Below are 13737 nucleotides of genomic sequence, written 5' to 3'. Positions count from 1 at the left end.
CGGGGCCGTGGAGAGCGGCGGGAGGCAGCGAAACGCGTGAGGCCAAACAAAAAAGCCGTCCCAAGTTTGTTGGCTGCGCTAACGGGATCCTCTCCGCTCCCCTCTGGCTGTTCAGATGGACGCAGGGATTACCCCGCCGGGAGGAAATGGGCAATAATGGGGCGATAAACACGTTTATTGGGTAATTTGCAAAACCCCCTCCTTCCACCCCGGCGCCCACCTGAGGGAAGGGTTCGCGTTCCGACGTGACCCGTGGGTGGTTGGGGGGCACGGCCGCCCTCCTCTGTGCCTCACGTCTCCGGCTATGAAATAAAAAACAAACAAACAAACAAAATCCCACTACTAAATATGTATTATTACTTCTGGTCAAAATAAGAACTTTTCCAAAAGTAGCAGTCGGTTATTTTAGTGCTAATTGAGTTAACACCCTACTGAAAAGAGATTGAACAGTGCCCCGTGAAGAAAACGGAATGAAAAATTTGTCATCTGCCCGAAATCTCCGCGACTGACAGAGATGTAAAAAGTCTCTTTCTAGACCTGGATGTGATGCACCATTTTAAGAAGTGACTGTTATGCTGTTGGCTGCTTGAAGAGTCCCTCATTTAAAAATCTCTACAGAATGTAAAAACGAGCGAGCCTAGTCAGGAGAGCTGGGCGAGTCTGTAAATTACCGCTCTGTCAGGATTCCTATTGCCTATTACAAAGTACCTTTTTACGCTGAACTTAAGCTCTACACTACAGAGACAGCAGATGTGAGGTGATGGCTTCCAAAAGCAACACAGATGCTGTAAAATTTCCATTGCAATATTTCAGCAAGGAAACTCAGGAGACATGCTGAATGCTACAGTTTAGAATTACACTATAACTCTCCTAGAAATAGGAGAATACCAAGTTTCTCAACAGTACACTTGGCTTCATTTTTACAGTCGTTCATATGCTCTTGTTTTCTTACAGCATGAAAAGAGATGCAGCACAAAGATACGGTGTGTCTTGAAGTTGTTTGGTAATAATGAAATTGGTAATATGGAACTTTATGGCAATTTAGTAATGATTGCATGTCCACATTCCCTAGTAAGACCATGACAATTTTTGAAATTGTCTTTCAGGTATATAAAACGGCACAGCTGTGGGGAGGCTGCTTTACTTGAGGCGGCTGAAAAGCAGCCTGGATAGCTCAAGGCTGTGGAATCACAGCCCATTGTGTGTTCCTGAGACTTCCCTGAAGTCAGTAGAAGTACTGAGATGAAGGAATCAAGGGTCAAGTCTTGAAAATGGTTTGTGTGTTTATTCCAGAAAATACAGCAGCTGCTTTTTCTGAAAAGCTGAGCTTTGCTGTAGCAATACAGATTACTTTAGAGCACTTTTTGTAGGGATTTCAAAACAGATGTCTAGCCATCAAATCCTGCAGAAATACAAAGCCAGCAAGAATGTTATAGATACTACAACCTTTTGCAAACCCCCAAAATTGTTAACAAGTAGGTAACACTTCTACAAGTGTTTGTTGCCGTAGATATTCATGCCACTATTATTCAAACATTTAGGCTTGTCGCTGGCCCCTCTGACATAACCTGAATTTTTGTACGTGCCTAAGGCTTTGCATTTGGGATTATATGGATCACACCAAACCAGGTAACAGTAACTACAGGGCTTTTTAGTTCAAGAGATTAGCAAATTTGCTCTTGAACTTTACATTTTTAATTTGGAAAAAAAAAACCCTTACATAAAATATAGCTTTTTAAATGGTATTTTGTTTCTTCAAAACTACAGATGTTTAGTTTATAAGAGTGAAAAAATGCTTTTTAATTCCCTCCCACCTAATGTTCTCCAGTAAATTTTAGAGTGGCATTGTCTGCATTGGATAGGTCAATGAATGGTGCTTTTATAAAAATGTTTGAAAAGCAGAACTCAGACCATGGAAATTGTTCAAATAATCTTGTTAAAATGGAGCCTTGACTGAAGGCAGTAATTTCATGGATTAAACCCAGAAGGGGCTGTCTAGGCTGCTCTTCCTATTGCAGGCCACAGAGCTTTACCCAGAGCCTGCCTACGCACATACTGGTTAGCTACAAGACATAGGGGATTTTGCATGGCCAGTACATTGAACACCACCGTGAAACCAGAAACTGTGAAACTTTTTGAGGACAGGGTAAATGGGAACAGGAAGAAAGAAAGTTATTACAGGCGGGTTAGTAGAGTAAGGTAGAGTTGTGGCATTTTACTACGTTCAGCTTTTCTGTAAAAGGAACCAATTAAAGGTAAAAGAAACTGTTTTGGTTTTTGTTTTTTTTTTTTCTAGTCCAGTCTCTTTTCCTGCATGCCATACGTGGTCCAGAACTGAGCAACATGATGGGCGCTCCAAATATGGGAAGGAACACGTTGATTTGTACTTCTACAAGTCTGCAAAGCAGAAATTATGAGTAAAAATCCAGCACTGTGAAACCTGCAAAGAAACAGGGGTGGGAGAGTACAAGTATGCATATATATTTTATATTTTGATGGATATCTTTCCTTTCACAAAAAAAATTAAACGGAATTGACACATCTTCTGAGGCAGCCTATATTTTATTGTAATTCGTGAGAACTTTTTGTAGACAAGAAGAACAATATTCTGTTTACATCTTTTCAGGGATGTCAGATCTGATCATGGATGGACACAATACCATGATGCTACTGTTGGTCTGTGAGACGTGATTAATAGGATCATTTAGATTGGAAAAGACCCTTAAGATCATTGAGTCCAGCCGTCAACCTAACACTACCAAGTCCACCACTAAACCATGTCCCTAAACACCACATCTACACATCTTTTAAATACCTCCAGGGATGGTGACTCAACCACTTCCCTGGACAGCCTGCCCCTATGCTTATTATCTCTTTTGGTGAAGAAATTTTTCCTACTATCCAATCTAAACCTCCCCTGGTGCAACTTGAGGCCATTTCCTCTTGTCCTCTTGTTACTTATGAAAAGAGACCAATATCCACCATGTGGCTTACCTGACTGAGCCATAGCCACTGGGGGTGAACAACTTCCAAAGAAAAATTACAACCTGGCCTTAAGATGGTATGGTATGTATGTATCTGATCTTTGATGTCAGATCTCCTGGAGGAATTAAGAAGGCTCTATATATTAACTTGACCTGTGTTAACTTTGTGGCACCTGTATTTGAGTTAGGTGATAGCGGACAGGGTAATAGCATAAGTAGCTCTTACCAACTCTGAGCATCGATGTTGACAGGCTGTAAGGAAGAACCGCAACAGAGAAGCTGGGGAGTGCCCTTATCTCTCTCATATACTATAAATCAGAGTTGGAGTGGCTCAGTTGCCACACTGCAAGGAGCTGTGGGACTCCTGGCAGGAGATCTAGCCAGCTCTCTGCTAGGTGATCCAGCCTGGTGGAACTAGACATGAACGAAGTCGATATGGAAGGCTTTGAGCTAAGGATGACCCATCTGCAGCAGGCTAGTCTGGGCTATCAGATATGGAGAGAAGATTAGGCAGTGTAGTCCCCTTTGACTTACTAACTTTTGCATAAACTGTATGGAGACATTAGCTTACATGTATGCCCTCTTATGTGCTGTAAATTGATGAAAAATTAATGAGGCGCTGCACTTATGAGTAAGAAGTGAACTGAAGAAAAAATGACACTTTGCGTTGAAAGGCATGGATAAGGGTAAACCCCGGATATAATGAGAAAGCGAAACTTTGTATAACTGATTTGAAGAGGAGCATGCGTCGTTAAATCCTTGAACAATACAAAGTTGTTCATAAATTCTGACACTACTTTTTGCACCTCATAAGTCAGTAATAGCATAATTTAAGGGAATAATGTTTTGCATACATGTCTGAAATTGACATTTTTTAAGTTTCAATGTTTCCAATCCCAACTTTTGGTGGAGGATGCACAGTAGTAATTTTTAAAATATTGAATGATAAAAATCACACTGAGAAATTCTTACTGAAATTACTCATTGCCCTGGAGTTAAGATGGAAATAACAAACATATCTTTCATCACTCATTTTGAATATTTATTCTTTGTATTTCACTTACTCTAAACAAATTTTTTATCATCTCTGGGGCTAGATCCTGACTAATCCTTCACTGTGTTAATTTTGCTGGGACAACACATAAGTAAGTGGCTGGTAATTCACAATATGAATAAAGACAGCAGGCTTGGGCTTGTGCTAATTTTGATGAATAAATTGGCCTCGAGAATGACAAGTCGTGTTAGCACTTTTCACTTTATAACATTACACAGTCAAAGATGTTAACTCTGTGCAGGGAATCAGCATTAAGGCAGTGTTTGGAACTGCTTATATGGAACTCTCAGGTGCCTAGTCTCAGCAGAAACTGGCTCTTAAAAACCTTTCTCTATTTTTATTTTAGTAAAAGAATGGTATGATTGAAAAGCAAAGTGTTGAGGGGAATTTCACTGTAGTAGCAAAATGTCCTTCCTTTTGTTTTGCCCACTGAGTTTTTAATAAGGATATTCCTCTGCCAGTTCCTTTGAATTTTCTTGGTTCTTAGTTAGCGCTAATGATGGCAGTAATAGTCCCCTGTGTGTGTGGTTGGGGAAAAGAAAATAGTACCCCCCTGGTATGAGATTTTTTGCAGTTGTCTTTTGTGGGCTCACAACTGTGTTACAAAAGATGCAGTCTTGACTGATTTCTTTATATTGCCTTCAGGGCGGGGGGATGCAATTGTATGGCAGGAAACAGCCACAAGGGAAGAGACAGGTATTAGAAATTTAGTTCTAACATTGTCCCTGGTGGTATTAGTTGGGTGCTTCTCTGTCTTGGTCTGGTCAGGGCCCGTTTCTGGACAAGAAGCTTTCAATTCTTCCAGTGCATTGTGGAGCTCCAAGAAAAGGGAGCCAAAAAACAGCCATAATGGGATAGCTGTTACTCTCACTCTTTATTGCATTAGCCTTATCAAATTTATTCCTTCTGCGTAATTCACTGAATTGGAGAGCCCTGAAAGGGAATAATAAATGGAATATCTCATTTTCTTGCCCCTTGGCCAATTTTGCTATACAGATTTTTGGTGTTACAGGTGTTTTACCCATAGTGTAGCCATTGTTTGAATCTTATCTTCATCCTTTGCTTTTGTATGTTAGGCTGGTTGGTCTTTTATAACTTAGGACTCATGCACTAAGTTATCCCATCTAACGAGCCCTTATTGTTTTTGTTTGGTTTTAGCTCCTTGGCTTTTGAACAGTCCTGCTAACAGAACTGCTGTGGAAAATTTGAAACATTTTACTGCTGTTTAAAGTTTTTCTGATTTGTGTCCGGATGGATCCAGATGCTAGGTTTAAATCTGCATGTTGATGAATGAGACCTTGCTTGACCCATGAAATTTCCTGCATGAATTTTTGCTAAAAAATACAAAGATTTTTTCATTTGTGTCTTAATTTTCCAGAAAAAACTACATGCTTTGACAGAATCCAGAGGACTGGAGGAATTTGTCTGAAAACTAAAGCTTCTCAATTTGAAAAATGTTACTGTAGTCCTCCTCTGACATTATCATCTGGATGCCTGCTGGTCCTGTTCTGCAAGGTTGAGGCTGCCTGGCACCTTCAACACTGTGCCATGATCTTTCCTCTTTGAAGGGAGTGCTGGAAGTAGGGAATCCCTCAAATTGATCTATTATTGGAGTTGTCATTTAAATGGTAAGTCTAGTTGATAGAGGAGATCTGCCACATAAAGCAGGTAAGCCACAGATTTAGTGAGATGCTACACTGTCATTTCTATACAACATGTTTTGTTTTAAATCAAAACATTTTGGTTTGTAACTTGGGCTTTTTGGTAAGAAAAGTATATTTGCAGAAGCACATACTTAGACTTGCCAAAAAAAAAAAAATCCAACCAAAAAGTGTTTAGCTGAAAGCCTCATTTCCCATCAAAAATAGATACAGTGGAAAATTTTCAGGCAGCCCTATATTTAACCTCCTTGGATCAAAATTCAGTTGTTGGACTGAGGGAGGCTCACAGAGGTTTTTTTGCTGCTTTTGTTAGGGTGTCTGTGTTTTCACTCATGACATCTGCCTGCTTTTCCAGCTATATTCAACCTTGTTAGAATTCTTGCTCTTGCAGCATTTTGCAGTGCTCGAATGCTTGTTCCCACTGTACTCAACTTGCTGGGATATGTGCAAACTCAAAGTTTCTTTCAAGGGGTGCGTCAATCTTACTCTTTTTATTTTGGGTGGGTTTTAGTAAGCAACTGTGAATAGCTGTATCCACTGAACGCTGAATATGCACAAAACATAACATCACTGCCATGCAGTTCTTAGTTCTTTGCCCACGGAAGCCTTGCTTTGGGATGTTGTGGATGCAAACAGTATCTGTGAGTTTAAGGGGCAATGGGGTACGTGCTTGAAAGAGAAGACCCATTGGGCAAGCTAAACAGATAAATCACATCAGTCTTGGGAATTCCTGAGTGGAATATAGTTGAAGGCTGGGGAGTTATTCTGGGAAAACACTGTGCTGGATTTCTCTGCTCATGCTGTCTTCTCTTGGCTCTGACTTGTGGCTGCTTTTGGAATCAGGATACTGAGCTAAACACACCATTGATCTTAACTGGCATAGCCATCCTTGGTCAAGAAGAAGTACATTGATAAGTGAGTAAGCATGGGCTTTGGCAATCTGGAATTCAGCAAAATTTATCAGAAATGAAACTCCTTCCTCCAAGAAAAGTGTAAGGCAATGACAAAAGATATGAGCATAGGAACAGAGAATTTCATCTGAATAGGTTGTGATTCTGGAGTGTCAAGCTTTCTGTTGATTATTTTTTTGCTTTTGCAGCTTCCAATTCTCGTTCATTTCTTCTTGTAGCAGTAAGAATTTGCTACAACTGCGTCTTGAATACAACTGTGAACCTTTTCGGGTGTTTTTCCAAAGTTGGTGGGTAGAACATTAGCATAAGACTCCTGCAGAGTTCACTGGACTTTGTATTAAGACAAGAAGAGAAAACAAAGCGAATATTGAAATTTGGGGATGAAAATTGTTAATATGACCTACATTTGCTTTAATATGTGTTACGTTCTGTCATTAGTTCAGTGTTAGAATGCAGTTTGTAGCCAGAATCTATCAGCAACTGGCAACATGTGGTGTTTCTTAAGCAAAAGTTGATTGCTATTCTTTATTGCTTGTTTTGCATCTTAGCACTCTTACAGAAATACTTTTCCAGATATTTTTAACTTTGTTTTCATGGTGATTTAATTTCGATTGCTTCATGACTGCTAAGCAATACTATGCTTTTTTAGCCTTCACAGGCATTAAAGATCAAATCTGACAATGAGCATATGCTTATTTTTGTAAGACAGCAGCTAATTTTTTTCTATATTTTTATTAAACTCTTCAGAAGTTTTATGATTACCTGATGGTAAATATATCTAGTTATCCTCCTGTGTACTTAAGTTTACTTGGTAGTTATATTGACCAAAATAGCTGGGGTCTCTTCTGTTTCTTTTCCTGACAGGGTATACATTTTTCCTTCAAATTTCTGTAAGCAGAATTTGATACAGTACATTGTCAGTAGGTGACCAGTAATTTCCCTCTTCCCTGTTATTATTTTAGAATTATTTTAAATAAATATTTGAAAGAAAAGATAATAGCCAGGGAACATTTGAAAGGAAGAAATAGTTTGAGTATTGTTGGGAAAGACATTCATCATTCTAGTACCAAAATTGTGGTGAGAAAGAGGACGGAGAAAAGAAAGCACAATACTGAAGTATAAGAGTGAGCTGCTATGGTACCACTTTCCAGCCGTTCATTTGTGGAATCCAAATACTTTTTGAAGCATAGTGCTACACAGACAATTAGCTTTACTTCTAGTAATGATTGTATAAGAAAGTAATTTTTGTACATTAGATTTCATGAGTTGGAAAAAGTAACAAAAATAATTATTTCCAGGTTTTCCTAAAAATGCAGTGAAAAGATGTAAAGTCTTTTAAAATGAACTTAGAAATTTTGTGAAGTGAAAAGAGAGATTGTAATCCTGTCTCTAAAGTGTGTCAAGAATAGCGAGAATAGTGCAACCTCTCACATCATTTGTATGCCTTAATCTGAATCTTAATGATAGTGTCAAGAAGTGAGAAGCAAGTAGAGTTGCCAAATCTGTCCCGTCTTTTGAAACTGGAAGAATTTTGGGAAGTAATTTGGTGAGAAATAAACCAAGTTCACAAGTAATTGGACTGAGACTATTAAATTTCTTTCATTTAAGTAGTAGGTAGTAACTACTTAAACTTCAGGGAGAAGAGAAGATTACATCCTGCAAAACTTTCTCATGCAAAATAGTCTATCCTCATGTCAGCGATCCTGGTTACTTTAAAGTGTCTGCTTGCTTGAGAAAAGGTTTGTCAAATCAATCTTTAAATGGGAGAAGGGATTAGGAAACAACAAACAAAATCCAACTTGCAGTGTGAGTTAACTTTTGGGGGTGTGGGGCAGAGAATGGACAATGAACATCACCATCTTTTCAATGTTCAGTACTATCAAAACTGTTTTTCTTACAGGTAACCCTTTATTGGCACTAAATTTGTGAGAGAGTTAGTGACGGAAAATGCTATGGTAAAATACATATAAAGAATCTCATGCCAAACCCCAGAGAGTTAAGGGATTTATCTCCTATAGATTTAGAACTTGATGAGGGTAAATTGAAAAAGTGTTCCTGTGCTTAAAAAGCCTAATTACCGTTGTGTATGTCAGCGACTTGTCTATTTTATACAGCCATTTGTGCTATCTCACTGGTGTTTTTGAAACAAACAGTATTTTTACAAGGGTTGCTAATTTGTATTGGGATATAAGAAATAGTTGTTAGTTTTATGGGTAGTAAAGCTGAATATCATAATTTGCACTTTTAAATAAGATGCTTCATTCTGTATATAAAACAAAATAACTTCAATATGCTTAGTTTTGTAATTAACAAATGTAGAGTTGATTAAAAATGTCTGCCCTAGTACGATGCATGGAGATTAGATCAGACTGTGTTACAGAATAATGTGATAATAATGATTTCCTTAAGAGAGTACAAAAGCAGCGTCTAAGTTTCAGCTGACATTTATTGACACACGGCATCAGCTGGGAGCCTCATCAAACTTCCTATTCTTTTCTGTTTACCACCTCCTGCTTTTATTTACAGTCAGCATATCTGTTAATTAGCCTCAGGTAGAGCCAGTTCTTCTAAGAAGATCTCTTGTCTTCCTGGTGATGGCCCCATGAGGTGACCATGTACACACAGCCTGTGAGTGAATTAATCTTTAACTCATTAATTTCAGTGCCTGATTCTGAAATGTTTAACTGATGGCTTGGTTTCCTACTCAGAAGTTTGTGTTTGGAGAATTGTGGGCCTTGACTCCCATTGACTTCAATATCATGAACACAACCCAGTGAGCTCTCAGCATCTTGTTGTTACCTCACTGGAAGTCATATTTTCTTGTTGTTTTTTGGTTTGGTATGATTGGACCAGAATGCAGATAGGGCGTTGGTGACTTCCAGGTAAATGCTATCTATCACTGAGATTATTTACCTAGTTTTCATTGCACTTTTGCAGAAAGTGCCATTTCCTCAGCTATCTCTGTTGAATGCAACATTTAACAAAAACGCTGATGTAACGGTGCAATGCTTGGATCTCACAAGGGCATACCCTGTAGGGAACCTCTATTCTATAGAGTCTCACCAACCTCAGTTAGACCTTGTGATGATGTGAAGCTGTTTATAGCCACAGCCTGAATGCTAGAGGTTGTGGTTGTAGTGCACTTCTCTCACTGCATGACTGGTTTATTAGAAAAGAAAAAAAGTTGCGGTTATATTTGCAGGAAAAATTCAGGACCATGATTCGGAGATCTCCTGCCTAAGTCTACAGGGCATGCTAGAAGTGCTCTGAGAGGTGTGAGCTGATCTGTGCATCTCACTGGGGTGTTACAAATCTTGTAGTTTCAGCGTTAATTGTTGTGTTTGTTTCATCTGAAACCTAAGAAAAGAAGGTGTGGGCCACTTATCTGCACAGTCAACTGTAGGTAATGTCTTCAAGTGATGACCAAGTTCCTCACTTTTGCCAGAATGCCATTCATTCCGTCTCCATCCTTCAGCTGAGGAGTAGCCAAACTCTAAAGACCTAAGCATAGGTTACAGGTGCCCTTGAAATCCTGCCCAGAACAAGGGCAAGTATGGAAAGCCATAAAGTGCACACTGTGGTAGTATGAGCATTTTCATAATTTAATAAGAGAGCTTTACGGGTAAGAATTCACTGCTGCAGTTTTAAAAAAAACAAGTAATAATAATAATGAAAAAAAAAACCCAACCAATCAACAGTATAATCCCTGGAATACATCCAAATTCTATACTGGAAAAGTACCTTAAAGTAGTATGACTTCCTCACTTCAGTGTGGGATTGTTTGTGCTGATCTAAAATGGTTCATGCTGGCACAATGACATCCCAATGTCTAATTTTTGTGGGTAGGCAGACCCAGGTAAAGTAACTTAGTTTTAAAAGAATTAGAAACTCTAATTGCTTTAAATCAAATTCCTGAGACACCCAGGTGTCCAGGATGCTGAGAAAAGAGACACAAAAATCTAAAAAGAGAAGGTGAATATTTGCTAGTGTTGGCTCATAGCTTTGGAGGGTTAGTGGTGATGCAGTATTGCAACAAAAAATCAATGAAAAGTATCAGTGAAAGTTTCCACCATCTTTAATTGTAAGAAGCCAGTGCTGCCTGACTGGTTAATGTTTCATGGGCAAAATCAACACTGAGGGGAAAAGGTGGGTGATATTTCTTCAAAACATGTTAGCTGCTTCTATGTATTTTGTGGTTGAAGGACAGAGAGATAAGAGATGCTGGAAATGTTTCCTAGAATTCAGTGGCCCTTCAGCAGTATTTTATAGGTACTGTTTAAGCCGCCTTTGTGAAGGAGAAGCTCCTTTACTATGAGTATGCTGTCATCTTTCAAATCTCGTCAAGGCAGCACCAGGGTTTTTTTTGCACAGATTTCCTTTGACATACAGCCTCAATAAGTATGGAAATTACAACTTAAATCTCTTTTTTTTTTTCTTGCAAAGCAGTGCAGTGCCCAAATTCATTGAATTTCAACTTTTATTTTTTCTTAATGTTGAAAGACAGATATGCAAATTTTACTAACAATATGCATGGTTAAATTTAGCTGTAATTTCCAGTCAGGGATTTCTGCTTTGTTTATTGTCCAAGTCAATATGTCTGTGGAGAAAGCCTCCTGCTGTGCAGGAATACATAGTCAGCTACTTGGAAAATGGAAAGTTTAATTATGAGAGTTTATTCTGGAAAAAGGTAAAGAAAAGCGAGCACTGCTTTGGGGTTGTTTGTTTTTTTTTTTTTAAATTATTATTATGACTTCAGCTAACAGAAATACAACCTATATGGTTTGTTTTGATACTAACTGTTATCAGACAAACCACTTGATTTTTCTTAAAAAAAATTATTCTTGTTTTTTCTTGATTAACCTGGTCATCTGTGTAACTGAGGGGGTCTGAAAGAAAGTAGAGGTCATGAATAAATGATGTATTTCTTAAACTTGCAAGGTAGATTGTGACATAATTGAAATAAAATCCAAGTGTGAAGAAAAAAAAGTATAAACACATGTACTGCTGAGAATGTCTTCATTAAAATACAGTTTGCCCTGTGAAGATATTAGTATCAGGTTGCCTGAAAGATGCAAATTTCCTTTGTTGCTTTCTCATAAGTTATTTTGGGGTTTGTGTATGTAACAGTGAAGTATCTTTACACAAGGTTTCTGAGTGGAAGGGTAAATTGTTGCTGGGAAATATGTGTTATAAATGATATACAAACTATTCTCATGTTTAAAACAGAAAGCTCACCAAGATTTTAATTACTGGAGTGGTTCCCGTTTCTTCAGTTTTTATAAGTCATTTACATGGAATACATTTTATCTAGATATCCATATAAAAAAACTGCGTGCAAAGGTGGCATTTCTCCTGCCTACCTAGAGTATATGTAATACTGTAACAATCTGTATTCCTCCGTGTGGTTCAATGCATATTTCTCCTTTCTAAGCCTGTTCAGCTGTAATATGAAGAAAGTTTTTATGATAATTCTACAATGGACGATAGCAATTAGATTTACTCTAAGCTAATAAAATTTAAATAAAATGTGTTATGGCTAATATTTGGGTTGCATGAGTTTGATCAGATGTGTAGGCATATTAGTCTTTTCTTTGCATCTGTGTAGGACTGATCCATGACCTGAGCTTGTAGGTTCTACAGTAATACAAATGGTACATGATAATTGTGTGTGAAGACAGGCTGGCAGCTTTACAGAGGAAATTTCTGAACCTGTAGGTAAGTTCAGGATAAGCAATTGCCTGTAACTTCCCTTCCCCCATACTCTGCATTTCTACAATACAACTGCTCTTCTAATGTTTTTACGGAGTCTCATTAAAAGGTCCTACGTGTAGGACATTAAATGTATTTATGGTAGAGTGGGAGTTTTGTTCTGAGTCACTGGTGCATCAAGAATTTCTTCATAATATTCTTCTAGTTGCTTAATACAGCAAGACAGGCACCAGAGAGGCATGTACGCTGATGCCTTATGGTAGCGATCCTTGAGCCTGAATCCTAAGACATGTGGAGGTGACTATTTTCCTGTAGAACTGAGTGAGAGTTGAAGTACCTAACTAGGATTTCGGAGCCTGAATACCTTGGAATTCTCCATGAATAAAGCTTACTTGCAATATAGCCCCTTAATTCTCCACACGTCCCTGCATTCTTCCATACATGTTCTTCATTGGCTATTTACTGTTAGTTGGCAATTTGGATGTTTAATTATGCTTCTGTTTTGGGATATGTTTCTTCCTAGTCTTATCCTGTATTTCTTTGGACTGTCTGTTCCTTTTCAGCTCTTTCCACTTTTACACTTTGTGTACCTAATAAAGGCACTAATACCCTTAGCTTCCCTCTCACATCGGCGTGTATGAAACATAAGACCTTTGGTATTAATAGAGCTAGCTTCCTTGTAAAGAAACTATAAAAGGAATCATTAAGGCTCAAAATTGACAGGGATTTGACTATGTTGTCCGCTTAATGTTTTTTGATGAATGTATGCCAAATATGCAAGTTGCCTAATAGCCAAATTCTACTTTGTTTGACTGACAAAAGGGGTAGGGCTAAGGTACGTGCCACACGTAGTTAAATAATGCAAAACCTTATGTCAGTCTTAATACTTTTGTCACTGAAATGACTCTGCTGTTTGCACTTCTGAAACTAGTACTAGTAAATCAGGGAATAAATCAATCTTTCTTCTGTCTATGTATGATCTGACTTCTCCGTTCTTTAGCTCAGTACCCAGGTTATCTGTAACTGAAGTGCACCATGAAAGTGTAACGCGTTTTTCCCATGTTAGAGTTTTAACTTCCACAGTACAATTTTCCTTAAAGTGTAGCAGAAGTGGAAAGGAATGAAACAGATGTAAACGAGGACTCTAGTGTTAAAGAATGCTCTGAAAAATCTATCATCTTTCAATTGCAGTGCATCTTTTTTCATGTGATCATGAACAAGTTTTCCTCAGGACCACAGTGGTTGTCAAGAAGAGGGATCCCTTGCCCTGTGTCCTGGTAGACGAAGTGCCTGGAAGAAAGCAAATAACCTACAGATGTTGGCTTATGCTGCTGCCGAAATGATGACCTAGACGAGTGTCAGTAGGTGCTATAGGGAGGATGGTGGAGAAAGAGAAAGCGTCTAGGCCTAGGACCAGT

The 13737-nt window shown here is 38.4% G+C and overlaps 1 protein-coding gene across 1 annotated transcript in view; it reads right to left on the bottom strand.

Annotated features, from left to right (window-relative positions):
* FZD8 (frizzled class receptor 8) overlaps nt 1-13737 on the bottom strand; it is a 45042-nt gene that overhangs the window by 4994 nt on the left and 26311 nt on the right. Inside the window, exon 2 of the mRNA XM_009895121.1 lies at nt 221-302. Within this exon, the coding sequence (XP_009893423.1) occupies nt 221-302 (82 nt within the window). The remainder of the gene's footprint in view (nt 1-220; nt 303-13737) is intronic.

The sequence above is a fragment of the Charadrius vociferus genome, unplaced genomic scaffold, assembly GCF_000708025.1.
Source record: "Charadrius vociferus isolate BGI_N301 unplaced genomic scaffold, ASM70802v2 scaffold61, whole genome shotgun sequence".
Lineage (NCBI taxonomy): Eukaryota > Metazoa > Chordata > Aves > Charadriiformes > Charadriidae > Charadrius > Charadrius vociferus.
The sequence above is the reverse complement of the archived record's forward strand: the minus strand, read 5'-3'. Positions and strand labels throughout refer to the sequence as shown.